The following is a 27,936-nucleotide window of genomic DNA, read 5'->3' as shown; positions in this document are numbered from 1 at the left end:
CATTTACACAGGGCTTTCCCAAAGACACGTAAGTGTGCAGAGATGAAAGTGAATTCTTAGGGTCCGAGATGATTATTCACATTAGAAAAGTACTAAAAAGGAAAACTAGAGGAAATTTTTGTTTCTGTATGTCTAGTCCTTTCCTGCATATGTACCTTGCTCGGGAAAGTCCCTCCATTTGGGTCACTTTAAAGTGTTTCTTAAGTTCCAAACTTAAAAGGATTTTTTAGTCATCTTTCGTTACTATTTCTACTTTAATTGCTTTGGGTCCAAGAACAAGCTCTCTGAGATTACAGTCCTCTGAAAATGGTTGATATTTGTCTTATGGCTGAGAACATGCTCCATTTTTGTAAATGTTCCATGAGTGCTTGAAAAAAGAACATATATTACTATTGTTGGGTGCAGTGGTTTATGTCTCTTAGGTCAAATTTAATAACTAGGAGATGCCTGGGTGGCTCAGTCAGTTAAGTGTCCAACTCATGGTTTCAGCTCAGGTCATGATCTCAGGGTCATGAGATTGAGTCCTGCATTGGGCTTATACTGGGCTTGGAGCCTGCTTAATATTCCCTCTCTCTCTCTCTCTTTCCTTCTTCCCCTCCCCCATGCACATGTGCACAAGCTCTCTCTCAAAAAAAAAAAAAAAATATATATATATATATATATATAAACTGGGTTGATGGGTCTTCATATTCTATCAATTGCTTAAAAAAAAAAAAAAAAAGTGTTAAAATCTGACTGGAAAGCCTTTCCTCCCCGCCTCTCCTATGTGCCCAGGCCTCCACCCAATAACTGGGAATTCATGGCGACCAAAATCTGACGTGGTCTCTGCAGACCCAGTTTCTGCCCTGATGGAGCTGACAGCCTAAGATTTACCTGATCACCAGCAACCCCCCACCTCTCTCAGATCTGGAAATATTTTTCCCTCCTCTGAGCTCTTTTTTCTTTTTTTTCTTTAAGATTTTATTTATTTGTCAGAGCGAGAGAGAGCCCAAGCAGGCAGAGCAGTAGGCATAGGCAGAGAGAGAACCAGGCTCCCCGCTGAAAAAGTAGCCCGATTCGAGACTCGACCCCAGTACCCTGGGATCATGACCCGAGCCGAAGGCAGCAGCTTAATCGACTGAGCCACCCAGGTGTCCCCTTCCTCTGAGCTCTTAAGGAATTCACTGCCTGTGTAACTAATTTAACATGTAGTCTGTTTTCATTGTAATTATTTGTGCTCATAATTTATTCCCCTATCAGCTTTTAGATTCCAGGTGGGCAAAGATAATCCTATTTTTCTTATGTAACTGATCTATTGAAATATGATTTTTGACAAACTATAAAATTCACTCTTATAAAATGAATCATTTAGTGTAAGACTATCTTTATTTAACTTAGCACCCTCTGTTGCAATGGTTCTCTACATTGGCTGCACATTGGAATCCCCCGGAGAGCTTTAAAAAAAATACCGCTATCTGCTTCTTGCCCCCAGGGGTTGTAACTTAATTGGTTTGGAGTGCAGCCTGGACATCAGAATTTTTTAAAGGCTAAGAGTGATTTTAACTTGTAGCCAGTGTTGCCCTATAATGCTTTGCACATAACTGGCACCAAATAATTTTTTGTCCTAGTTTCTAATATGAGTTAGCCCTAATTCTAATATCCAGCTAATTAACTCACTCAGAACTACTTCCCTGTCTTCCTTACAACCCCTCAGCCCTTAAAATGATCTGCTTATGTCTGTATCCCCCACTGGATGTTGAAGAAAGATTAGGAGACAAAAGTATTTAGAAAAGGTAAGTTTACTTGCAAAGATGTGCAGACTTCACTAGGATGGGATCACTGAGTAAAAATTACAACAGATATTTAAAGGAAAAAACATAAAGGGAAGATTACCATGGTTTACATTTTTCTTAAACACTGATGATATGCTCACAAGGGAAGATACCTAACATATTCCCAGATTTCTGTATTCAAAAGTTAGTGATAAAATGGTCTTCATTAGGGAATGGGTAACTTATGGGAAAAGCCTAAAATTTCATTCACTTTGGACACTAAGTGTAAAAGAGTAGGTCAGCTACTTTATCTCGGGTTGAAGGTGTCTTATTTTGTTTTTTCTTCCCTGTGGGACTCGAGGTACACTCTTCGAATGATGGCCGTGCGGTATCATTTTTGTTTCCACAGCTGAGCTGCATGAAGTCAGGGACCAGTCTAATCTCATACATTATAGTATCCCTGTGCTGGCACATGATAGGTGTTCAATAAATATTGATGGAATAAATGTTTTAACTGGATAGGGAGATGCACAAGTTTCCCGTTTTGATATTTTTTGCAAATCTTAATTGCACTCTAAACTGGGCACTCCCTAATCTACCTGGGATACAACAAACTCAGAATGGGTTTTACTTCCACTTAAATGGTTATTGAGGATCGGAGGTCCGTGAACGTGCGAGCCTCACGGTGAGCAGCAAGGATAGTCACCCCCGGATGAATGGATACAAAATTCTCATGGCTGGGAGCGGTCCGTCAGCGAGGCCGGTCATCCTGCCAGTCCTGTAACGCCACTTAACACCTGCCATTGCCACCTCCCCACTGCCAGATCCCAAAGGTTCGCGTAGGCATTCCGAGCCGCGCCCCCTAGTCCGCAGCAGCAGGACGCCCCCCCCCCTCCCCGCCCTATGCGGGTTCCGCCCCAGGGCGCAATGCAGGGCGACTCAGCCATCAAGAAAACAAAGTAAAACCAGTCACGCCAAGGAGAGGCAGCGCTATTTAGGCAGTCGGCTACTCCCCCAGAACCTCCACCCTGTCCCCTGGGCCAGGCGCCCGGCGCTCGGACGGTGCCGGGCTCCAGGAGCCCCAGCTCCCTCCACGTGTCCTGTCTTCCCAGCAGCCTCCTCTGCTGCCTCGGGAAGAAAACCTCCTGACAACTCGCGGTCTGCGGACTACGACTCCCAGCAGGCACCGCGCCGCTCCGCTCTCCGCCCCCTTCACAGGACACGCAGGCGCTCTGGACTCCGTCAACAGCCCGGACTGGCGACGACCGTGTGCAGTTCCTTATGGGATTTGTAGTTTTTCTGGAGGCAGCTGGGCCGTCAGTCAAAGGGACGACAACTACAAGTCTCGGCTGCCCCAGCGTGACGGGCCCGGTCACGTGGCAGGGGGCCGACCGGGCGTGCGTGCCGCCGTTGATCCGGTGCTGCAGTGAGGAGGTGGTTCTCGCCTGTGTTGTGTGTGTGTGTGTGAGTGAGAGAGCGAGTGAGTGAGTGAGTGAGTGTGTGTGTGGGGGGACTCGGCTAGTTGTTGTCGGTGACTTCCCCCTCCCCTTCACCCCTCCCCCCTTCCCCGCCGCCGCTGCAGTGGCCGCTCCCTGGGCCGTAGGAAATGAGCGATAACGATGACATCGAGGTGGAGAGCGACGTGAGTCCCGGGGTTTCTTCCTTCCCGTGCGGGTTGTCAGGCGGGGACAGCGGCCAGGGCTCTCAGCGGGGCGACGGCGGCAGGGGGCCGGGCAGCCGCCTCCTCCTTCCCCTTACCAGCCCCCCCCCCCCACCTCGACTGGGACCGCCTCCGTCGCGCTCCCAGCTCGCTCCCCTCCGGGCTCCTAGCTGGAGCGGCCTTCTGGGACTGGAGGTGGGGTGGAGACACGCGGCCTTTGGGACCCCCACCTCCCCCGGTGGAGCAAGGTGCTGCGGCCTCCGGCTCCCACCCTGTCCTGTTCAGGATCGGGGGGACTGGGACGGGGTGCGCCCGAGATCCCATTGTCCGGATCCCCGGGAAAGGGACGACGCTCAGGACCTGCCCCCTCGATCTGCGATCAACCTCTTCCCGAGACCCGCGGATCCTGGGGGGGTTGGAGGAGAGCAGAGAGGGGGTGGGAGTGCCCAGACGCCCCGAGCTGGGTGCGAGGGGAGGAGACAGTGCTCTGAACCCCCTCCAGCCGGAGTCGGATCCCGGAAGGAGGGGCGGCGCTCGGGACCCCCCCTGCCCCGCTACCGGATCCCGCTAGGGGGAAGGGGGCGTCGGGTGGGGAGGGAGGGAGGGGGGTCGGGCTGACTCCCCACCCGCCGCTTCCTTCGCCGCCGGCATTTTCTTTCTTATTATTGAATGTGAAGTGTAAAAATAACTTCTATATTTTCTATTTTTTTTTTCTCTCTTATTCCAGGAAGAGCAACCGAGGTTTCAATCTGCGGTACGTCTCCTACTCTCCATTTCATTTTCATTTCCGTTCAGTTCTAGTCCTTTTTGGGGTCAGAGAGAAAAAGAGATTGTTCTATTATTTTTAATACTATAGTAAACTCTCCTGTTAACCGCTAAGGTGAGGCGGGGCCTTGTTCTGGGATTCTAGGTGGGTGGGGGGTGGGTTTGCAAAATCTCCTCATTCTAGACTCAGGTGATAAGTTTCAGAGACTGTAGGTGAGTGAAAGGAGCTGTTTGCAGAAAAAAAATTGATCGTTCTGTAGTTCCCAGGTGGGGGAATCTAGCTGTCACTATGTAAGTGTAAAATGAGAAGTGTCATTCTGAAGTAAACTGTGTTATTTTGGGGCAAAGTAGTCAGATTTACTTTGGAACAAGTAGGCGCTAAACCATATATGCATAGTTGTGTGAAGCTGAAGCCACATGCAAAAAAAAAATCATCATGTGGTCATGTGACTGATATAGACCTATAGAATGTAGCACAACCTGGTATTATTCTAATACAGAAATTAGAAATGTAGAGGAACCAAAGGTTGAATACGAAAGTGTCGCGGATAGCTTGTTCTGGTCTGACTATTTGAGTTGAAGGAGACGTATGAAAAATATAGAAAAATTGTTGAGAAGTGGCATCACAGAGATAGATTTGCTAAAAAGTGGTGGCTGAGACCATACAGTGTTATCAGTAATTTCTCATGGTTTTGATATTAATGTTCTCAGTAGATGGTTCTGTGGATTTAGATAGACACTAATCTCGTGCCTTTCCAGTCTGGGACAGTACTGTGGGTGTTCTATGAACAGATTATTGAAAGAAAAAGCGAATAGACAAATCAGAGTCAGAGAGAGGAAGAGAAGTACATCAGAGTATCTAAATTGGACAGATGGGAATAGTACAAAGTTTATAGAATGGGAATCAAAAATTCAGATGCCTCTGGGGGGACCCAGGCAGTAAAATCGTCAGGAATAAAGTAAAGAGCACAGGTGAGGACTAGGTTCTGGATTGCACATGTCTTTTCTGAAAAGGCAGCCACTACACTCCAGTAGGTTGTTGTTATGTGGGAGTAAGGGCTCACTGTTGCCAGATCTTCCTATTTTTAAACATAGTTTAGAAATCCAGATTTTTATGTATTTTTCTGACTTTGGAAATGTGGAGACAACCAAGTTGTTTGGGAACTTGTTAGAATATGCAGGATACCATTTTGATACCTGTGATACCCAAGATAAAAGCTAGTCCTCTTCCTTGTACCTGCTCTTCATTAGAGGAAGTAAATTCTGCAGGTTGTCCAAGCAGATAGGCATTAAGAAAAAGTGTTTATTGAGAGTTTACTGGAGTATGCAGTTGTTCCCGAGGGTTTTAAAAATTATCCCTGGGTGATAGTCACTAAAAAGAGTTTGTTTTATTTTATTTTTGCTTGAAATATTGTCAGACACTTTATGCATGTATTTGGAAATTCAGTTCTTTTTTCTAGTCACTATGATCCTTAATAATGTGAACGTGGAGTTTCATGTTTGGGATCCAGTCTATTTAAAACACTTTTTTTCTTCCCCAAGTCGCCAGTTATAAAATGTGCCCCAGGGCTTGATCAGGGTTGGAGGATAGGGATTGGTTAGGCCTCCTTTGCAGAATCATTATTTGACTTGGAATTACATTGGCTTTCCAGTGAGAGAGTTTTCTTTGTGAAAGTTTGGCTTACTGTTCTTGAAAGCTTTCCGCTTTTCAAAATATCCATCCACTTGGGTATTGATGTGAATTACTTTATTAAATTATTAAAATGTTTCCACTCTCCTAGAATGCTAATGTCATTGTTTTTTCTAGATATTTTTAGTCTGATGTTAAGGTGCCTAGGATTTTTGTTTTTTGATTTTGGGAGGTAGGCAATGAGAGTGGTTTTGACCCTCTATTTTTAATTTGAGACATCTACTTGCTGAGACTTTTAAATACTCTCTGGTACAAAATAATCCCAATAGCAGGGAGAGAAGAAGCAATAGATAAATTTTATAGTATATCAAACAATTACTGTGAACAAGTAGGGTAAAAAGGATTTGGGAGTTTTTTTCCTCTGAATACATCCGTTTTTTTCCTGCCACTTAGTATAGATAATATATTTTTTAAAACTTGGGGGAAACTATTCTTAAGCTTGTGTTAATTCAGAAGAGGCTGTGGACTGTGAACAGCCAAGGATTAAGGACTATAGAAGAACTTTTAAAAAGTTATTTGGAAAAGGTACTATGGGTCCTGATGAAAAAAGAGGCCCTCATGTGTGTTTTATAATGTCACTACACTAGGCGCAGCCTTGCTAAGTGTGAGAAACGTAAGATTCTCAGCAAGGACAGTTAGGAAGTGAGGCTAACTATAACAGAAAGTGAAACTGATTTGACGAATATTGTTTTCTGTTGCCTCAGTGCAAATGGCAAATAGCTTTTCCAGTGACCAGTAAGCTTTGTTGAAGGAAATAATCCCAAACAATATTTTTATTATTAAATGCTATCTTAACTGTTTTTTGGAGGGAAGAGGTTACATTTTAAAGATCATTTTCTGGGACAGGTACACTTAATACGGAGTGATCCTTTGGTTTTATTTTGGTTTGGGAAATTCCTTTTGGGGAAAATGAAAGTATATGAGAAGCATAGGGTCAGTTTGTTAGGAGAGAAGCCCAAAGTCTTTTTCAGCACCTTCTCCTCCATACCAGCTGAATGTGTTGCAGTTAAAGTAGGTTGTTGGGGATGCAGTTTCACTTGTGGACCCTCCTCATGTGAAATATTTTTAACTTCTCAGCGCACTTTGCTTCTTTCGGAATTGTAATCCATTCAGAGGGGAGTGAGCTTGGTCGCCTTTGAGATTGGAATTTACTCAGGAAATGATTATCTGTTTTACCTGGAATTCGTTGCATCTCAGAAGTGCTGCACACTGCCTGTACTCAGTGTGCTTCAGAATGTTGACAGCGATGCAGCAACACCAGGCTTGCCTCCTAAGTATGCCTGTTTGTTAGAGAAAAGGGTAATCTTAGGTTTTAAAATTCTTTTTCAAGATGGCCGTAATGGAGAAATAGCTGATCATGGAATACAGCTTGGTTTTGAATTAGAATTTCATGACCAAGCCAATTTTACTCTCTTAAATCGCTATAGTTTGACAACATATTTGGTTTATAGCATTCCCAAGTTCATTCAGGCACCAAATCATACCAAAAAAAAAAAAAAAACCAACCCTCAAAAACACATGTATTTAGTAGATGTTAGAGATATATAGCAGGCAGTCAGCTTCCAGCAGGACAGATACTGGAAAGTTGAAATTCATATCTTTTGTTAAGGACCTTTGGAGTTTCTCATCCTAGCTGCCTGTTACTTCGTGTTGCAATTTTCAGGTTGATTAAAATGAATTAAGCTGCTTAGAAATTCAGCTTTACTTACCCTATCTGCTTGCCATCAGAAGTAATAAGTAGATATTTTCTGATGAGAATTTTGAGCTTGTATATTTTCCATGTTTGTGTTTAATAAGAACAGCTTACTAATAATAGGCAACACTCCCCTCTAAAATGGCAACCTTTGAAATTCTTAAAGACAATAAATGTTTCGTGGGCAACTCCAGTTCGGTATAGGCTGAGCATTTTTTATATGGGAATTAAGACTCTCCCTATAGATGGGGTTAGATGTCAAGTAGTGTGAAAGAAATAGCATTGTTCTGGAGAACCTTGTGCATCCTTGAATAATGGAGCAATATTTCCCCATGCTATTTGCCTACCTAGAACTTGGAGGAGACAAGGCTGCTAGCTGACATAATGCTTTGAATGTAGATGCATTCTCTATGCAATAAGTTGGAAGGAAATAATTCAAAGAGATTTCCCTCAATTTTGAATAGACCTCCGTAGCTTGAATGACCTCCTGCCGGTTTAGCAACTTCTTGGCTAACAAAATAATGTTTGCTTTCAACATACAACAAAACTTGATACACGTGCTTGTTAGTGTCAGAGGTGGACAAATTGTAGGTGAAGATTTGTACTCTGGCTGCCAGTGTGGAAAGTTTGGTGGAAATAAAACTGAGAGGCTGAGTAAAAACCTTGGCAGAGACGTCAAAGCTGGAAGCGATTTGGTGCTGGAGTTCCTGTTGAGCATCTGTGGGCCAGCCACTCTTCAGTATCACACAGCCCTTTAGGATTTCTGTTAGCCTGGAATGCCCTGAAGGAAGGGTTTTTTGGCAGAAACTGCAAATTGAAGGAAACTGAAGGGGGCGGCATCCAGCCACTGCTCCTATAGGATGTGAGGAGGGAGGTATTTGGGGGCCTGCTATGCAGTCCAAGAATACTCTACTGTCTCCTAGAATTTGTTTGGTACCGCTTGTTTTCATTATCAAATATCTTTCTCAGTACAGGCGACAGAAAACTGGCTAATTTCTGAGTTGAGCTTTATTTGTTTAAGACACACAGTTCTTTGACCCTTCCCCCACGCCCCCCCTTTTTTAAACTAGTTTTGAGTTTGTGGGAGGATCTCAGATGTTTTATACTGGAAGTCTTTACCCTGTTTTTCATTCTCAACTCTGAAATCTTGGCCCTTTCAGAAAGGGTTGCCAGCAAGTGAAGACCATTAACAAAGCAGTGATAAGCCTGGCAACTGGCCCTCCACTTGGATGATGTGGAGTGGGGGACAGGGGAGTATTATTATTGGGCTGGATGGATCTCTGTGGTTTGGAAATGTTTCCCGAACAGAATTCTTAGTTTTGTGTAAAGGTTTTTCGTCTCTTCTTTCAAGCCACTAGAGATATCATTTAGTATAGAGTTGCCTGGATTTAGGCATATTAGTTCTGCATATTTTTAACTTGCTCTTTCAAATGAGGCCTAGGGAGGAGAAAATATATCCTTGCCATTGTCTCTGAGAGCTTTGAAATTGACTCTGGTTAAAAGTAGCAGCTTGGGGATGGACATGGCAGCAGGGATTGGTCTAAGATTCTACTCTTCTGCTAGTTAAATTGGGCCTGGAACCACCACAGAAATTCCATCCACTACTTCGAGAACAACAGTCCCCAGCCCAGGCTTTCTACCAGGCAGTGGACTGCTGCCTTTCCTTGTTGAGCCAACTTCTGAAACTTGGCTGGCTCCCCAGATGAGAAGCCAAGATTTCTGCTGATGGTCCACAGCCAAGTTCACTTAACAATCCTCTAACCAAAAGACTTGTCCATTTGAGTCCTTTCAGGGCTCAGTGAATGGGAAGGGAGTAGTGCATTGTGGGGATGATTTTGGTGTTAGATTATACCTAGCTCCACCCCTCTAGTGCAGGCCTCAGTGAAACCAAGTCCCACTTGATTCTAACCTTTTGAGATTTGCAGAACTCTCCCAGAAAGAGAACAGACAATTAGGATTTTATTTGTATCAACAAGAGGAATTGTGGGTGACTCTGCTGTTAGTGCTTCTGTGTACAGCTCTTAAGCTGAGAGGAGGGCCAGAAATGAGGGTGATTTAGTAGACCGGAATATCTTGGGCTGTTGCTGAAGACCAAAGGTGGGCAATTAATTTGCATGTAAATAAACCGTTCTGGGAGTCTGTAGCAAATGATGGAGAGGCAGATAGATGCCCAGTGCCATCTCCACCTTCTCAGTGCTTTAGGTATAGCCCAGGTTAGAGCTCAGCCCACCTTACCTATGTAGGTGACTAGAGGGGACAGTAAGTTAGGAAAGGACTAGATACTTAAATATGCTTAATTCCTTCAACTTATTTCCTACTGCTATTAGAAGGCATCGGCATCTTGTTCTATGCTGTGTGAGAACAGTCCGGGTACCTATAGCCTCACTTTATCTGGTGTCCAAACTTACTTGATTGTTACCTCAGTTTCCCCATAAATTCCATATGTCATTAAGCTCAGCAAACACCACCACGAATTCAGACTTAACAAGATTAGGAGGGTTTTAGAAGTGCCCACGCATCTGCCCTCAAAATGACTTGCTATGCTATATAGAGTCAGGGCCTCTGTGGGAACCAGGTGTCCAGTTCAACAGAGCTATTTGAGAGACTGGGAAGTGACTTCAGTTACCACAGCAGCTCCCAGCCACCTCTTCCTCTCTAATGTCTCAGACTTAGGATTAGATAAAAGAATTTCAAGTCCTTTCATTCCCACAACTCTTGTCTTTATAGATTTTTGTCTGTACATCTTGTCTAGTACAAGGATTCATTTGAGGCATTCTTGTGCTAAGCCAAGTTATTTACTCTTGTTGCTTCATATCTAGACTTCCTGGTGCTTTGGGTAGGTTATAACTACCCAGACTTTCCATTTACAGACCTGTTCTCTGGGTTAGCTCAGTACAACCTTGTGTATTCAGGGTACATTTTCAGAGTATATTATTTTCCATAATTCCCAAAGTGTGGATGTGATAAAAAGTTCTTGCTTTAGACTAAGTTAAGCATCTGTGTTCCATTCGGAGGGAATGCCCTTTTTTTCGGGACCTGCTGAAGCTCTCTTGCAGTGCTCTCCAGCACTCTCTTTTTTGCCTGAAGCCAGAGTATTTTGCCATTTCTGATTTGTAGCCAGTCTTCTTCCCTCTCCAGCTGATAGTTCTTTGTGATGTTAAGCAGGACAGGATAAAGACTTTGGGCCCTGGGTATTTAGATACTGCCAAATAAACTTGACCTGCCACAGGTGCCTGAGGAAATTTATTCAGAGCATGTGGGTGTCAGATGATTTGCTATCTAAGAACAACCTTTCTGGCACAGCATGTGTGAGGGGAAGCCCTTGGCAGGATAGCACCATGGATAAACTTTAAAAATCAGGAACTCAGAATGTGGTTGGTGTCTTTATCAGCTCTGTCATAATCTCAGATTCATGGCATCTGGGTTTTCTAGAGGTTTTAGTTAGTTTCTATTGTAGAATTTGGTGAGCAGGTCTTAAATTAGTCCCTTTTAGCAAGCTTGAGACCAGACTCATGGTGATGGGTTTCACATGGAAAGAAACACTGCACCAGTGACCTTACTCCTTTCCTCGGCACCCCCCATGGAGAATCTTTTACAGTGGGGGTGATCACGTTTTATAAAGGGACCCCCTTGAGCTTTTTCCTTGTCACTTCCCAACCATGAACTGGCGGCTATTCTGTCACATAAGTAAGTTGTGGGGGAAGACTGATGTTGCAGGAGAGTTACACTTTGTCCCTGTGAATAACTTTTATTTTACTTATGCATGAGCTGGATGCATCGAGCTACTTTGGATGTTCCTGTCGCAAGCCTTGCTCACCCCTTTCTCCCCCTTTAGCAGATCCTAATTCTGGAGACTCCTAACTGCCCACCTCGACAAGTCCTTCCCAGCCCAATCGCCAGGGACAGCGCTGACAGCATATACTTCCAGGCTATTCCCCACCCACCTACAGCAAGCAAAAGGAGGGAAATTGCTAATGTGCTCTTTTTCCTGTTCTTCTAGGCTGACAAACGGGCTCATCATAATGCACTGGAACGAAAACGTAGGGACCACATCAAAGACAGCTTTCACAGTTTGCGGGACTCAGTCCCATCACTCCAAGGAGAGAAGGTGAGTTTATTGAGAAAGCTGATGGCCACCACTAACTTGAAATTTGCTGGGGGGCGTACCAGGGCACTCACCTGTCTGGAAAGAAATGGAATCAGAGATATTCCAATTGTGTGATTTCCTTCATTGTTGATTCTTTGGGGTATTGCACACCTACTCTGTTCTTAGCAAATGACAGATGTGATGGAGCTGCTTCTAAGACATTAATAAGAGTTATCCTTTAAAATAAGAATTATTTATATTAAATTACTCATTCAAGAAATGATTATAACTATACAGTACAGAGAATAGCCCATAAAAGTTCAGGATAGCACGAAGAATTTCTGAAGTCAGTGATTCCCTAGCCCTCTATGAGAATTTCTTTCGTATGGTTCAAACTTAGTACTTATTTTAAATGAGATCTCTCGGGGAATGTATATGAGCCAACCTGGACATCAATGAACTTCCAGTTTCAGCAGCTTTTATTTCAAGGCATATATAAAGAGCATTTTAAGCTATAGGACAAAAGACTTAAGGAAAGATAAATGTTCATATGAAGTGGAGGGAAAAAATAACTGGTCTTTGCTTCCCTCCACCCCACTTATGGCCTTCCAGAAACTAATATTTTCCCTGGAGAGGTAGGCACCAGCTGTTTCTACATTTGAAAAACAAAGTTGGAAGCTTTGAGTAAAAAGCCTTCTTGGAATTTGGAGAAAACATCTGTTTGTGCAGTTAGTTATAGCCTTAACACAGAATGTAGACAGAATGTAGCCAGCTGCTATCTGTATCAATTCAGTGGTATGAATGGCAGACTGGAAGGAGAACCTATGTTTTTTTGTTCAGTGATTCAGTATTTTAAAAAGCAACTATTTTAAGAAAAATCATTACTCTCAGGTATGCTTGGAATGACTCTCCTGATTTAGCTCTGTGGGTGGGGGTCCTGAGTTTGTTTGGTAATCCATAGTCAAACTTAGAACCATTATAGTTTTACTTTGTTTATACTGCCACTCCAGTCAATCATGTGCTTTATGCCTTATCTAAGGTGTGGCTTTCTCTGTGGCTGAAGCGTGGAGTAGGTCTAACCTCCATGAAAAAAGCAAAACAGGCCAGGTGAATACCTAGTATTGCAAAACCAGGATTTGCCATGTATTAGGTCTACTTACTGTGTACTTGGTTTAGTGGCCTTGAACTAAGGTGCTTACCTAGAATAACAACATTCCTGGGCACAACACTCTCAAAGCAGCACAGGAAATCTTTATGATGGAGAGGCAGACTCATCCTTTCAGAGTACATGCATGCAAAGGATTACCTTTTGTGCTTGTCTGAACTGTAGACAGTGCTTATTCTTATGCTGTGGTATCAATTAAAACAGTTTTGGTGTACTAAATGGACAGGGCTCCCTTAAGTCTCACATCTAACCAGGAGTGGCACCAAGGCAGTGTTTCCCAAGAGATGGCCTGTGGCTCACTCTCACAGATTCACTGCTGACTGCCATTCTGGAGGCAGGCCTGGGGATTTATATTTATAACAAGCAGTCAGGTGATTCTTAGGCATTTTTAAGTTTGAGAACACTTTGGGAGAAGCTGGTCATAGGAGGTCAACTATACCTTTTTCCTTATCCAGCATATTTTGCACTGCTATAATACTCTTCTTTAAGTCCTTAAAATCACACTGTCCTAAATCCCATTGTCTCTTTTCTTCAAGGAAGTTGCTAGTTTAAATTTGGTAGCCTTACAAACTAAATAGGTTGTCATTTGATGTGGCCCATTCATTTATTCAATCACTTCATTCATCAAATGTTTATTGAGGGTCTGCTGCATGCCAGGAACTGTTGTAGATAGCAGGGAAACAGCAGAAAACAAAACACACAAGCAGAAGCTCTTTTTCTAGTGAGGAAAAGATGAAAAGTGAACTAGTAACTGTAAAATATACATAGCTTGTCAGATAAGTGCTGTGGAGAAAATTAAACAGGGAAGGAAGGGTTGCAGTTTCAAGAGTTCAGACAAGGAAACTCACTGGCAAGTCGTCATTGGAACAAAGGTTTGAAGGAAGTGAAAGAACCAGGCATCTGTCTGGTCATAAGTACTCCAGGCCAAAGGAAGGCAGGCGTAATAGCCCAAAGGCAGGTACCTGGGAGTATTGCTGGGCCTGTCAAGAACAGAGGCCATGGTGGCTGGGGTGGAGTGAGTGAAGGGACCATAGAAAATGAGGTCAGAGAAGTAGCAAGACTAATAAGGAAAGACAAGTAGTCAAGGGGCCAGGTTATGTGGAGCCCATTAACAAAATCCCAGTGTGGGAATTGACCAGGTAGCTTTCTGATCTCAGAATCCTGTTCTGTATTATAATCCAGATACTCCACACTAAGCATGAGTAAAGTCATTCTGATCCCCTTCCCACCCAAATTCCACCATCTGCATGATTTTCCTTGTCTGCCAGCATTGTTTCACAGATGCTGGGGGGAGTCTAACAGAAAGAATACTTTGTCTCTCAGTCTAACCAGTGCTCACTAAATGTTGCAATTTTTTTAAAATATGGTATTTGAACCAAAGGAAATTGGCTAATTCTTGATTTGTATTGCAGTAATTAAGGTTGCAACATTATGTAAATAATCATGAGTTTGGGGGAGCTCAGATCCAATTTTTGCAGGGAACATATCCAGTCTCTTGATTTGGGCATCTTTTAAGTTCCAGGTGACTTCTCCCTTAATATTTGAATTACCTGTCATACATAGCCAAGTTTTTTGATTTTTAAACTGAAACCCAATACTGAGTGAATTGGATCCTAACCCAAGAGTGAGGGATACTTGTATAAAAAAATAGCTTTAAATGTGAGACCCAGATTCTATTCTCTGTTTTATTTTTATTAAATATAAATGTTATAAAAAGTGGTCACCTTTTGCATAAGTTAAGAAAAAAAATCAGTAATAACCAACATCTCTGTTGCAACATAAAAGTAAATGCAGTGGTTCTGTGAGGTTTTATACTAATAGAATTGAACATTGGCTATTACTGCTGTTCCTATCATCATTACTGTATCAGAGATGAGGAAGCGAGATTGAGGTCATGATCCCCATCTGTAGCTGGACAGGGACTAGAACTTAGGACTGCTGATTGCTGAGGTCAGTCTTTCTGCCACACTAGAGGAGTAAACAACTTGAGGATATTTGAACAAATCTTACTTAAATACTTTTATCTTTATATTGGGAGCTCCTCCTAGGTAGAGCTGGTAATCTTGGCAGTATGTCATACCCGGGCTATTTTTACTAGAACACAGTCTCCTGAAGTGGCATATGTAGGTGACACTAAAGTACGGACAGTTGAAGATCACTAAAATCTGTAAATTTTTCTGAGTCCTCATAGCTCCTCTGAGAAAACAGCCATTACAGCTAGTGGTCCATTTGGGTTTTGCCATAGGTCCCAGTGTTAGCAAGTAGACCCTTGAACTCTATTGTTTGAGTCTCTTATTTTTGGTGTAGTTCTTCCACTGGACATCCCATGGGGAAAGATAGGATGGAAATAGTACTATCAGCCACTCAACCAGAGAAAGGGATGTAAGGGCAAGGACAACTGTTCTAAAGGTGCCTGGGTGACTCAGTTGGTTAAGCATCTGCCTTTGGCTCAGGTCATGATCCTGGGGTCCTGGGATCCAGCCCCACATCAGGTTCCCTGCTCAGTGAGGAGCCTGCTTCTCCCTCTCCCTCTGCAGCTCCCCTGCTCATTCTCTCTCTCTCTCTCTCTCAAATAAATAACATCTTTAAAAATGAAGACATTACTTTTTTCTTTTTTTTTTTTTAACAGAATTATTATTTGTTTTAAGGGTGCTAGGTTGGGTGCTAGGAAGTGTTGCCCGTGGCTTGCTGGCACTGAGCTCATCCTGTTTTTTCGGGTTCAAGACCTCGGTGACCAGCCCATCAGTTTGCCTTTACATGGGGAAGTGATTCTGCCCCCTGCTCCATACCTAGCATCCAGTTTCACTGTCTCCTTGACATGGTTGACTTTAGTGATAAAAGGTTCTATAGAAACATTGCCATTTGCAGGTATACAGTGGTTTAGAGAAATTTAAGTCTCTTCCTAAATGCCTGTTTATCTTAATAGTTAATTGCTCTCTCAGGCAGTTGTGCTCTGGATTTCTCTTTTCTGGATAGAGCTGTGTTAAAAAGAAATAATATATGGGTGCCTGAGTGGCTCAGTCAGGTAAGCAGTTAGGTCTTGGGATCAAGCCCCGCATCGGGCTCCCTTCTCGGCAGGGATCCTGCTTCTCCCTCTTCCTCTGCCTGCTGCTCCGCCTGCTTGTGCTCGCTCGCTGTCTCTGTCTCTGCACCAAATAAATAAATAAAATATTTAAAAAATTTTTTTTCAGATAATAAAAAATAATATTACCTAAGATGAAAATAAAATCAGGGTGTCTTCTAGTGAGCATTAAGTTCAGAATTCCTTCCTTTTGGGTGAAAACAGGAGGGCACTGCTCAGCTTCTGCTAAAGACTCTGGCACATGATAGTTCTCAGTACATAGCTGTGGCGTGAGAGCACCAGAGGAAAACACTGGCTTACTCCATCCTGGAACTAAACAGCAACAGCTGATATGATTGTGTACGCCTGTTTAATTGAGACCCAAGAGCCATGTTGAGCACTGTAGAGGTTTAAAAGGTATAATATAGACAGAGTCTCCTCTTGAGGGTCTTGTTCTCTTGTTGGGAGAGAGCATTATACCACTTAGCAATAATAAGATAACATGCTGAGCATTAAATAAGAGGTTAAAATACTGAGCTAATCTGTTTCATTTCTGTTAAAGCCTGCTTTTCTTAACATGTTAAGGTGTTGAAACCAAATAGCTCCCTTATACCAGGGAACCTGACAGTTCTTACAGCTAAAGGTCACTCTCCTGTTAAACTCACTCAGAACTGTGACTGGGGCACTTATCCCAGTTGTAATTCTACATATGTTTGTATGGTTACTTGGTGACTGTCTGCCCATCTGCCATATTGCACCGTGAAGGCAGGGAAGACGTCTTTTGGTCCTGTTTTCTTCCCTCAGTGCCTGGCACACTAGGGTGCAATGAGTAGGGTGCAATGAGTACTTCTTAACTGAAGGTTCGAAGACCCCGGCCCCCCAACCACGTTATCCTGGCAGAGGATCGTCCTGGTGGGCACCTTTTAAGGCATGCTGTTCATTCAGCAGCATGCTTCTGTGTCATATAGAGGCTATTGAAGGGATTATCTTTTAAATAAAATGTAAACCACAGTGCTGACCATTTCACCTCCTTACTCATTAAGGTTATTTCTGGCCAGACTCCAACCCAGGCAGTTATTTTCTTCAAAATTAATTTTTTCATTGGAGCATCTGGGTGGCACAGTTAGGTGTCCAGCTCTTAAAACAGTCCATAAAACTCTTGGTTTGGGCTCAGGTTATGATCTCAGTGTTGGATTGAGCCCTGTGTCGGGCTTCATGCTCACTGCAGAGTCTGCCTGAGATCCCCTCTCCATCTCTGCCTCCCACTCATGCATGCACGTGTGCACTCACACTCGCTTGCTTGCAGTCTCTGAAAATAAATAAACCTTTAAAAAAATAATTTTTTCAAAAATGTAATTTTCTACCTTAAATTTGTTGTCCATAGTTGCCCAAGTCTCATTCAGCCCTAGGCTCAGCAACTGTGAATGTATTGATTTATTGAATTCTTTGTAAAATGTATTTATGTGCTACTGAAAAGGTTTTCAGTGCCCATCATGGTAAAAACTGGTGTTCTCTGTTCTCTAAATAAGCTACCCACCTTGCCTTCCTGCTTTTTTCTCCTCCTTCCCTTATTGTGGAGTGGTGTACTCCCCCTCTGCTTCCCCAGGAGTGTCATTTATCAAAGTTCCTTCCTCTTCTCAAGGTCCAGCTTCAGCCTTAAACACCCAAAGGACATCAGGGTTTCACAGTGAAGAGACCCACCAAGAGGGCCCTCCAGCCTGTGCTACTCTTTGCTGCTAGAGCACCTCCATGTTTCTCCGTGCCTGGACGTCCCCTGCCAGTCTGTCTCTTCCTGCCTGCCTTCAAGGCTCATATCAAGCAGTTAACCACCCAGAGAACCCCGCAGTATTGTTCTCCCATCAGCTCCAGCGGGCATGGACTCCATGGGGCCTCTCCTATGTGTCCCTTCCCTCTGACAATCTTATCACCTGACTGAAGGGTACACTCATTGAGGACAGAAGCCTTGTCCCACTCTGCCGGAAGTCTGCAGTGCAGAGCAAGGAAGGGCTCACTCCTGTGGGGAGGACTAAGAGAGCCAGGAGGCTTTTCCATACTGAAATTTGGAAGGGTGCCGGATTGTTTCCTAGGCTCTCCCTTCAGCATTTCTTTTGCTTTTTTCCTTGTAGCAAAATTGCAAAAATTTTAGGAAAATAGGAAGAAGAAAACAGTACCCCCTTTCTCTAACACAACTGTAGCCTTTCCTTTATTCTAAGATTTGGAGATGTGTTGCCCTGTACATATTTAAAGTGAGCCACAAATGCGTTTTAAATTTTCTAGTTGACATAGTAAAAAAAGTAAAATAACAGATGAAGTAAATTCTAATAATATATTTTATTTAACCTAATATGCAAAAATAAGTATGACTTCAATGAAATCCCATGTATTGTGTACTTAATAGCACAGCTTAAGTCAGTCTAGTCACATTTCAAGTGCTTATTAGCCATTTGGTCAACAGTGCAATTCAGATGTTTCTCCCCCATTCCACACCTCATGTTAATATGACTAAAGTTGGGTGCTGTCTTACAGTGAGTGCCAAAAGCAACTTGCCTCCATTTCTTCCTCCCCCAAAAAGCTGCTGTTGCTAAATTCATGAAATAATGGATGGAATCTAAGAAGCAAGAAAATGATGGTATTATCAATCTGTATATTCCCTTTGGATTTCTTTGTATACATGCTTTACATGGATGAGATGTTACAACTTGTTATCACAGAAGATGCTTTTTGTACAAATGATAGTGTTCATATTGTTATTAGGCATGTTTCTGTTGGCCAGTTACGTTGTTTCCCAAATTTTAATTGTATAAGAAATGTAGTGATGACCATTTTGGTGTAGGTGATAGTTTTTGTACAATAGATTCCTAGAAGTTGGGTTGCTAGGTAAGAACATCTGGTTTTTGCTTTGTGTTGACAAAATGCTTTCCAAGAGGATTGTTTTCATGTCTTCATTCTTCCATTTCTTATTTTGTAAAGCAAATGCTGAAGACTGGTCCTTTTTTTGAAAATCAATTAACATCTAGTGTATTATTAGTTTCAGAGGTAGAGTTCAGTGATTCATCACTTGCAAATAACACCCAGTGCTCATCACATCATGTGCCCTCCTTAATGCCCATCACCCGGTTACCCCATCCCCTCCGGCAACCCTCAGTTTGTTCCCTGTAGTTATGAGTCTCTCATGGTTTGTCTCTCTGATTTCGTCTTATTTTTCTCTCCCTTCCTCTGTGATCCTCTGTTCTGTTTCCTAAATTTCCATGTTATGAGTGAAATCATTTGATATTTGTAATGACTAGTCTTGACAGTGTCTTAAGAGCTCCAATTTTACCATTACTGGAATTTTTAGTAGACAAAAGGTAATAATTAATTTTGTATTTTGTGTATTACTGGTGAGATTAAATCTTTTTCCACATGTCTATTACCTAGTTGCATGTCCTCTTTGGGGAACTGTGTGTCTCTGTCCTTCATTAATAAGTGTCACAACTTCATTTCAGACTGCCTAGAGCAAACAACTAGAGAATGCAAGGTTTGAGAAACGTGATCTGTGTTGACCCTTAAATGTCTGACTCCTGGCTTAAGCCCCTTAAAGAGCACGAGGACTACTTTCCTGTAGTAATCAATAAAATGGTCCTTCGGACTGGGGAGGGCCTGCCAGCGGGAAGCTTAGAGGGGCCACATTGGGCTGGTTCTGACCCCACAGCCTTCCAGCCTGCCTTATTGGCGTTGATGGGGTTTCCAGTTTGGAATGAACTACTTTAATGTAAACCTAGATTTATTATGCAAATCCTTTAATTTTTATTTTCAGAAGATGGTTTATTCGAATGGAAATGTATGTCAGCTTTGGCCTAGCTTTCTCTTTACCTTAATGTGTATAAAAGCTTTTGCAGATTTCAGAAAATAATGGTTTTATGTTTCCTTAAAATATGTAGTACAAAACAAGTATCAGTTAGTGAGGCAGGCAGCATTCTGTTTTCATTCCCCAGAATATGGCGTTTTGGTTCTTGGGGGAACAAGGCAGTGGTAACAGCTTGGTAAGAACTGGTTTTGACAGTAAGGAGGAAAACTGAAATAGGACCAAGGTAATTACTTCTTGAGTCAGGGTTAGGAGCCTAGGGAACTGCGGTGGTTCAGATTGTGAACATTCTGGCACTATTCTTCTCTTCCTCACCTCTCTCCCCTTGCTTTCTAAAACAACGTGGGTTTTTACACAAATCCAGAATACTGTAATAAGATTTACATCTCCAGAAACATGTGGATCTCTTGCCTTATATAAAAAATTGTGAGAGCTGCTGCCTTAAAGTGGGGCTTAGTAACCTTGGATTTCATCCTAACATCAGTGTTAACTACTTCAAGATTCCTTTGGGGCCTTAAAAAAGTTCTAATTAGAATCATACTCTTGGGTTTGGGTCTTTTTGTGGACTATGTCATTGTTTCTTGCTGCAGCACATGAAGTGGGTGTCCTGTGTTCCCAAGCTCAGTTCCATTCAACGGGCGCCACGGAAGGCTGGGTTGGCACTTGCCTCTCTTTGTGGCTGTGGGCAGAGATGCCAGTAGGCCGGTAGCAGTGGCACAAGCCCAAGATGGGATAGGAACCTGCTGGGCACCTCAGCAAAAGCCACCCCAGGTCTTCTCCTGTGTCCATTTTGGCTGTGCCCTTGTTAGGTAATGAAGACAACAATACTGTTGGGAGCTGGCATCTCCCTTCCCTTGGGGCTAGGTTCAGTCCATTCTCCCATGCTGTCTCATATCCTCAGGCTTTTTCTGTTTGCTGCTTCTCTGCTAGAAACCTGTTTGGTTTGCACCTGTCTTTAAAAGAAAAAGAAACACAGTCTTCCTTCAACAGCTGCTATTATTACAAGCTACTTGTTTCTCATTGCTCACTTTTTCAGCCTAATTCTAAAAAACTAGTCTTCAGCTTCAGCTCATCCCTATGCTCTTTACCTGTACACGGATGATTTACCTAAACTCTGACTATTCCAAGGAAACCATCCTCTCCTGGGTCTTTATTGACATCTTGTAGATGAATCCCTTTCCCTCCTGCTCAGACTCTCCTCTCTGTGATAACACCGTCAGTGCCGTCAGTGCATTTCTGTTGGTCTTTTCCACAGCTTCCTCTGTGCCCCCAAAGTAGAAGTATCCTGGAGGCCTGGGTTCAAATCCTGACTGTCCTGCCTACTAGTAAGGAAGTTAGAGCTCTGTCCCTCGGTTTCCTTATTTATAAAATAGGGGAAACAATACATCAGAAGGTTGTATGAAAACATTTAATAAGTACCCAGTAGGTGTTAGCTGTTGCCATCACTGTCGTCATCGTCATCTGTATTGCCATAATGTGGCCATGGCTTTCAGGGAACTTCTGCATGGCTCCCATAGGTGGAGAAGGAGCCTGAAGAGCCATTTTGCATTAACTCATGCTGCTGCTACGTAACAGGCCCAGTACCTCTTTAGTCCCCTCAGCCACAGTGTGTGCTGATTCATGGCTGTGTCAATTTCTGCTCAGAAAATTAAAAGCAGAATTAGTGCCTTCTGATTTTAAAAACTAGCAGGAAAAAAAATTATCCGTGTCTATACTTGGTATCCAAAGGCAACAGTCCATACATACATGGACACATTGACTTACCACAAGTCCTATCAGCTCGGTCACATACACACACACACAGATTGCTGACTCAGCCAACAGTGCATTTCAGAAAACAGAAACCAAAAGCCCAGGCCATTCCATAGTCCATGCTATAAAGTCTGGAGCCACTCCACAGTCTGAACCATAAAGCCCGAGGTTGTTGTCTGTTTCTTGTTTACTGTTCACATAGTAGAGACTCCTAAAGACACGGAAGGGCCTGCCCACACCCTAATCCTGTGGCTGGACACATGATCTCATGGTTTGGAAAGCCAGGAAGAGGGGATTTTAGATGTCTGACATTTTCTGGTTTCAACAGTTTGCTTTCACCCCCATCCCTGGACTAGACATGCATGTGATTTTGGGAGAATTCTATATTTTGTGCTTTAATTTTTTTACTGGTTGGATTTTACTTAGTACTCTGGGTAAAATAAAGTTAATTGAACCATTCTTTTGGACTTGCTAAGGGGTGACCTGGGATGTTTTGCTCTCTGCAGGGGATGGAGGAAGGGCTGTGCTGAGCCTTCTGGAGGCCCTGTGCTGGGTTTATACCCATCCAGCCTTCTTCACGGGCCTCTGTGTTCTGAGCATCTATGAATTTTAACTTCATCTGAAAACTGCCCTGAAATGGGCAGATCACTGACAGGATCTTTCCCCCTCTTTGGTTTGTTGTGCTATGCTTACTGCTCACTAGACGTCATGGTTTCATGTATTAACTATGTGAAGAAGAAACTGGCAGCACTTGGGTTGCTCCTCAGTGTGGTCCTTTGTTAGGAAGAATCATCACTGAACATTTGCAGTCTTGCGTTTTTTCCCTTGTCCCAGCTGCAAATGAGTCGTTAAGTAAGAGCTAGTGTTGCTTTCTGGGAACTGTTGGTTGAAAAAAATAGACAAACGTTAAGAAAGACTAGGATGGAAATATTCATAGCAACTAGATCATTGATCAGGTGCATAGAATTTGAAGGGCTGCATGGGGTCTGAGAGAATTTCTGGTCAAATAAGAAATAGCCATGGAGAAAAAATTTAGGTCTGTGGTCAGAGAGTCCAGAATGCCCTGTCTTTTGGGCTCCTGAACCTTGCCACTCTGCCACCAATCCTCCAGAACTTCTTGTAAATCCCATCTCTAGTATGCAGAGAAGCAGAGTATTTTAATTAGTCCTTTCTAATTATGTGTCCCTTTTCTCATCTTATACCTTAGTAATTACATCCTAATAAGTTCCTTCAGCAGAAATGGAAAACAGCATCTAAAGCAGCCTTGCAAGCCCCCGTTGCTAGGTACTCTGATTCTTCCTACAGAAGCTGACTGACTCCAGAAACACACCTACTTAATCTCTACTCTCGTACCCCTGCTGTGCTACTCTCCCTGCCCAGAGTGACCTTTTGCCACAGATGTCACCTCAGTGTAATGTGTGTACGTGTGTGTGTGTGTGTGTGTAAGTATGCACATACACACAGAACCAAGGCCATTGTCTGACACACAGTAGGTAATGGCCCCAGCCAGAAGCCATCTTTCCTGTGGCCTTTCTAATCTACACTACTCAAGTTACACTTGTCGATGCTGCCCTGTGATTTGTCTGTGTATAGATATATTTATCTCTTCAGCTGGATAGTAAGCTAGCTTCTGGGCGGAAGAAGCCATGACTAATACGTTTGGTTTCTCCACAGTGTCTGCTCAGTACCTTGCACATAATTTGCAGCAGATAAAAATGGTTAAATATGAGCAGTTTCCTTTTGAGGAAATTGCCTTAAGTGTGCTATAAGTGAAAAGTCCTTGTGAGGACTGGTGAATAAATCCAGGCCTTGCAGAGTTCTCTGATCTGCAGCCTAGCCTGATCTGCAGCCTAGCCTGAGGTATATAAGTTGAGATTGTCAGGATTTAATACAAGTGGATACAAGTTTTGCTATCCTGAATGTAGATGTTTTCTTTGCCATTTTCCCCTGTTGTGTCTGGGTTGTTTAGGACCCACTAGGATTGTAACACAGAACTGTCCAGTACTGCCCTACCCTTAGTGAGAAGCTGTGCTACACACTCAGCTTCTAGAATACCCTGCCTTGGGTGTCGGTCCTCTGCGCTTTGTGCCATTCTACTAGTTTGGCTGGTTAACCGCTGGCCATGAGTAGCTCTGGCCTTGTTTGCAACCTGGAGGGACTCTTTTAGGCATGTTGGTCCTCCAGGGCCCAAATAATCCGACATCCATTTTAATGGCTTGTCAGCTTGTTCCTCTAACAGAGCAGTGCCTAGGCTGCCCATGGCCATGGTCAAGGTGTGGTTGCTTCCTGAAATGGCCCAATCTCCTGCCCTTCCTGTGTTGACATCAAGCTCGGACAGCTTTCACTAAGTCTCTTCAGCCAGGAAGGCTGAAATAATGACACAGCAGCATGGCTCAGCTGGAAATAGTTATTAACACAGCCACGGTGTTTCTGAAATCAAGGGGCCTGGATGAAAAGCTTTACACCTACTCCAGTTCTGAGCTCGATCCCCCCGAGGTCTTGCTTTTGTTTTTCTGGCCCAGTTGCTCCTATCACTCCCTAGTAAAGAGCAGGTAGCGTCAGCACTCAGTTAAGTAGTATTTTAATGTTTTCAGACGTAGCCAGGCTGAAGACTTGAAAGCAGCCTAAAGAACCTCAGGGGATGGGAGGAGTTCAAGTTCAGAAGTCAGATGGATCCGAGTTTGAATCCAGGCTCTGCCACTATCTAGCTGGTGACTTTGAATAAACCAGTAAAGTTCTCTGAGCCTCGGGTTCCTGGTGGAGCTGCCTCCCAGAGAGCGCTGCTGCGAGGTAAGCCACACACGGGGCTTGACACCTTGCCTGGCGCAGAGCAGGCTCTTCCGCAGCAGTTCCTGGCGCCGCCGCAGCCCTGTCCCGCCTCACCCTCCTGCTGCCATTCCCCTGTGTGCTCTCACAGAAAGGCGTGGTTTCCTCACTGCTTGGACTAGGTCGTTATTTTGTTCCCTTTGCTTTTTCTCCTATTGCAACAGGCATCCCGGGCCCAAATCCTAGACAAAGCCACAGAGTATATCCAGTATATGCGAAGGAAAAACCACACACACCAGCAAGATATTGATGACCTCAAGCGGCAGAATGCTCTCCTGGAGCAGCAAGGTGAGCCCCTGAGCTGGTGGGGCCACTGGCCCTGCTATGCTCCGGCCAGGTCAGCGCTTCGCACCTGGGCCTGCAGAGTCAGAACCAGTTACAGAGCGCGTGCTCATAAGCAGCTGCGGCCTGCTTCTTGGGCTGAATAGTCGAGTGTTAGAACCATCCTGAGGCAGGACCTGAGCCGCCAGTGAGGGAACAGTGGAGTCCAGGGGTTGGACGTTTGAAGACTTTTTCTGACCTGATCTCTCCCCTTCCTGGGGCTCAGGTGCTCTGCCTGCAGTAGGGGTCACACCTGGCATCAGGTGTCTCAAAAGAGCTTTGAGGTCCTTGGATTGGAGTGTGCTGTGTAAGTACCAGAAACTCCAGGTGTTCAGGGACAGTGAGCCCTCCCCATTGTCAATGGTAGTCCAATCAGGGCAGCCTTTGGGCCAGGCCCATGCTGTTCTCCAATGCTCACACCCGCCTTTTCCTACAACCACAGGGGAAAGCGAGAGCTGATCAAGTTCTTTGTTCCTGGGGAATTCACTTCTCTTCCTCCCTCATGGAAGATGCAAGTAAAAGGAAATGCAAGTAACCACCTGGGTTAGAACACCTCAAATAAAATAAAATAAAATAAGATAAAATAAATGGGTTGACCTTCCAGGCTCCAGATGAGCTGAACCCCAAGGGACGGGCAGTGGGAGGCGGCAGCGGGTTGGTTACTGGGCCAAGCAGCCTGCATGTAGGGGCTACGTGTCAAAAGGCCCAGGTATTCCGTGTGTATTGGTGACTTGCTTCCAAGTGTCCAGCTTGTCTTTCCAAGTGGATCTTGTACAAGAGAGCTAAGCCAAGCCTTTCCTTTGGCTGACACATCCTATGTCATCCTTTCCTGCTGTTGTGTGGCCTTCACACCTTTGTGGAGCCTGGCATGGCCAGGCCAGCTTCTCCTCTGTCATTGCATTGCTGGGTCCCACAGGGAGCTTATGCTCCTGTCTCTACGCTCGGCTTCCATGGCAGGACGGTGACATCACAAGCCTTCTCTTTAGGGTTGGGTGGCATTGCGGAGTGGCTGGCCATGTCCACTGGGCCCCCGGGTCTGTCTGGGAAAGGAGAAGGGCAATGAAGCCTGTGGGTGGAACAGCTACCAGAAGGGTGTTACTTCTGAGCCACCCTGAGCCTCGGGGGCCAGCAAGCCCTTCGGAAGAACAGGCTGGACCCTGAGCTGAGACTTTGTCACTCCCCCAGTCTCCAGAAGGCTGTAACCCGCTCGCTTGGTTGCCTTTCAGTCCGTGCACTGGAGAAGGCGAGGTCGAGTGCCCAACTGCAGACCAACTACCCCTCCTCAGACAACAGCCTCTACACCAACGCCAAGGGCAGCACCATCTCTGCCTTCGATGGAGGCTCGGACTCCAGCTCGGAGTCGGAGCCCGAAGAGCCCCAAAGCAGGAAGAAGCTCCGGATGGAGGCCAGCTAAGCTCCGCGGGGCAGGCCAGCAATACAAACTGTCTGTCTCCTCCACCGCCCCGCCCTTCTTTCAGTTCGTTCCCAGAACCCTCACAACCATTTAAGAGACTTTTTTTCCCCTCTTTCTCTCTCTCTCTCTCTTTTTTTTTTAATTTTATTTTTATGTAGAAGCTCTTGGACAACAGCTCTCGTTCTCCTTCCCCATTTCCACGTTTTTTTGTTTGTTTGTTTGTTTTTTTAACGTTTCCCTTCAGGGATTCCCTGTACCCACCAGGAATTTTTAAACCAAAACACCCCAACTTGGCAGCTTTTTCTATGGAGGACAGACGGCCGGCCGGACCTCTGAGCACATGATGTCCTGACCGGCCACCAGCTCCTCCAGCCCTGCCGGGCACTTGCCCGGAGGACTCCTGCCCCTACCAGGCCGCCCTCACCTCCGTTTGATAGACTTTGTGAATCTGTGGACTGCTCTACTTTAAGAAGATGACCGGTTTGGAGTAATCAGAATTAATCCCCCTTCTTTTTAAGGATTTTTTTTTTTTTTTCCTAAAAAGCTATTTATCGCTCCTGTTAAAAGACTAGATCCTTGAAGAAGTCTGTGGTATAAAACCAAGTGGGGACAGAGTTGCAGCCCCATCTTTGGCCTGTTTCGCTCCTGCCTCTCTCAGCCAGCCTTAGGGAGGGCCGTGTGACACCCGTGTGGTATGTGTGGGGGACAGCGGGCAGCAGTGAAGTGGTCGCCGCCATGGGGTGGTAGGGGGTGGGACAAGGAGGGAGGATCGGGTCGGGGAGAGGTTTTGTATTGAGGGCCAGTGATGACGTTTTGATATTTATTTCCTGCTACTGAAATTTGAATCTGAGTGAAATGTCCCTATTTCTGATGATGTCGGTATTGCAAAACGACAGATTCATAAAGTAATGATCAAATCTTCCTTTCTTTCCGTGTGTATTTCTAAGAAATAGAGCCAACTGATTTTGTATGTAAATACCAAGAGCAATTTACCTGGTACTAAACCTCCCCCCAGTGCGGACCCTTCCCTGCCCTCACCCGACTCCCGTTCCACCTGTCCTGGAACCTGTTCCCATCGTGTGATCCAGCCCTGGTCCTGGCTGCGGTCAGCAGATCCCAGTGAAGGGTTTTGTGTGTTTAGGCCTCATTTCTTTGTCTTTTTCCTACTCCGTTCCTGGCATTTGCTGATTTCTAGTGTGTACTCTGTAGTCTCAGTCTGTGTTTGATTCCATTCCATGGAAATAAAAAGTATGTTGTACATACTGCCCAAGAATTGTCTTGCAAGTTAAGGCTTTCCCCTTTACTATAAGACTATAAATAAAAACTTATTTTATCCTTCTTGGTGGTGGTGTCTTCTTGCCCTTGCAGAGGCCAAGGTGGTTAAGGGAGGGGCCCTCTGGAGGCCATGGGACCCGTGGGGAAAGCTGAGAGAAGGGCAGAGGTCACTTACGTGGGCTTGCAGAATCTGGAGCTCCTGGAAGTCACAGCAAGCCCGTTGTTGTAAGGGCTCAGCTCAGCTGGGCAGACCAGGGGATAGGTAAGCCAGTGGTGGTGACTTTGCTCATTGGATAGCAGCTTTTAAAGTTTCAGCTGGGGTGGGGTTATCCAGAGCATTTCTAGAAGCAGTTCCTGCTAAATAAATGACACTTGGGGAATTGGTAGCCCAAAGCTGTGGGTTTGGGTTTCTCCTGGGAATGAATGTCTAGCTCCTTTGCGTTTCTAGAGAGTTCCACCACGGTAAGAGGAGGCAGCAGAGGAGCTGTCAAGGGCTGGAAGTAAAGGAGGCTCATTCAACAGCATCATGTTAGCTCTACTCAGCCTAGCGACCAACACTGGCCTGAATTTGTTTCACCTTGAAAGGAAGAGAATTTATGGCCAGAGCACAGCTCAGCTTTGGTTTTCCTGTC

General features: G+C 44.4%; 1 protein-coding gene across 5 annotated transcripts; it reads left to right on the top strand.

Moving 5' to 3' along the window:
* Window positions 1–3,130: 3,130 nt before the first annotated feature.
* On the top strand, window positions 3,131–27,367 carry MAX (MYC associated factor X). Of its 5 annotated transcripts, XM_059182348.1 has the most exons (5): window positions 3,136–3,393; window positions 4,139–4,165; window positions 11,560–11,667; window positions 24,459–24,582; window positions 25,842–27,367. In XM_059182348.1, the coding sequence occupies exons 1-5, from the start codon at window positions 3,358–3,360 to the stop codon at window positions 26,027–26,029; spliced, it is 483 nt and encodes a 160-aa protein (XP_059038331.1). In that variant the 5' UTR covers window positions 3,136–3,357; the 3' UTR covers window positions 26,030–27,367. The 5 variants fall into 5 exon arrangements, with proteins under 5 accessions (XP_059038335.1, XP_059038333.1, XP_059038331.1 ...); XM_059182350.1 differs by lacking the exon at window positions 24,459–24,582 and having other exon boundaries at window positions 3,132–3,393; XM_059182349.1 differs by lacking the exon at window positions 4,139–4,165.
* Window positions 27,368–27,936: the final 569 nt, after the last annotated feature.

Source organism: Mustela lutreola, chromosome 7, assembly GCF_030435805.1.
Source record: "Mustela lutreola isolate mMusLut2 chromosome 7, mMusLut2.pri, whole genome shotgun sequence".
NCBI classification, from domain to species: domain Eukaryota; kingdom Metazoa; phylum Chordata; class Mammalia; order Carnivora; family Mustelidae; genus Mustela; species Mustela lutreola.
The sequence above is the reverse complement of the archived record's forward strand: the minus strand, read 5'-3'. Positions and strand labels throughout refer to the sequence as shown.

What these genes read in the sequence shown, in the direction of transcription:
- MAX (XM_059182348.1), top strand. Translation starts at nt 3,358, where the DNA reads ATGAGCGATAACGATGACATCGAGGTGGAGAGCGAC. An exon ending in AACCGAGGTTTCAATCTGCG is followed by an intron (nt 4,166 to 11,559) that starts GTACGTCTCCTA and finishes CTGTTCTTCTAG; the next exon opens with GCTGACAAACGGGCTCATCA. An exon ending in CATCACTCCAAGGAGAGAAG is followed by an intron (nt 11,668 to 24,458) that starts GTGAGTTTATTG and finishes CTATTGCAACAG; the next exon opens with GCATCCCGGGCCCAAATCCT.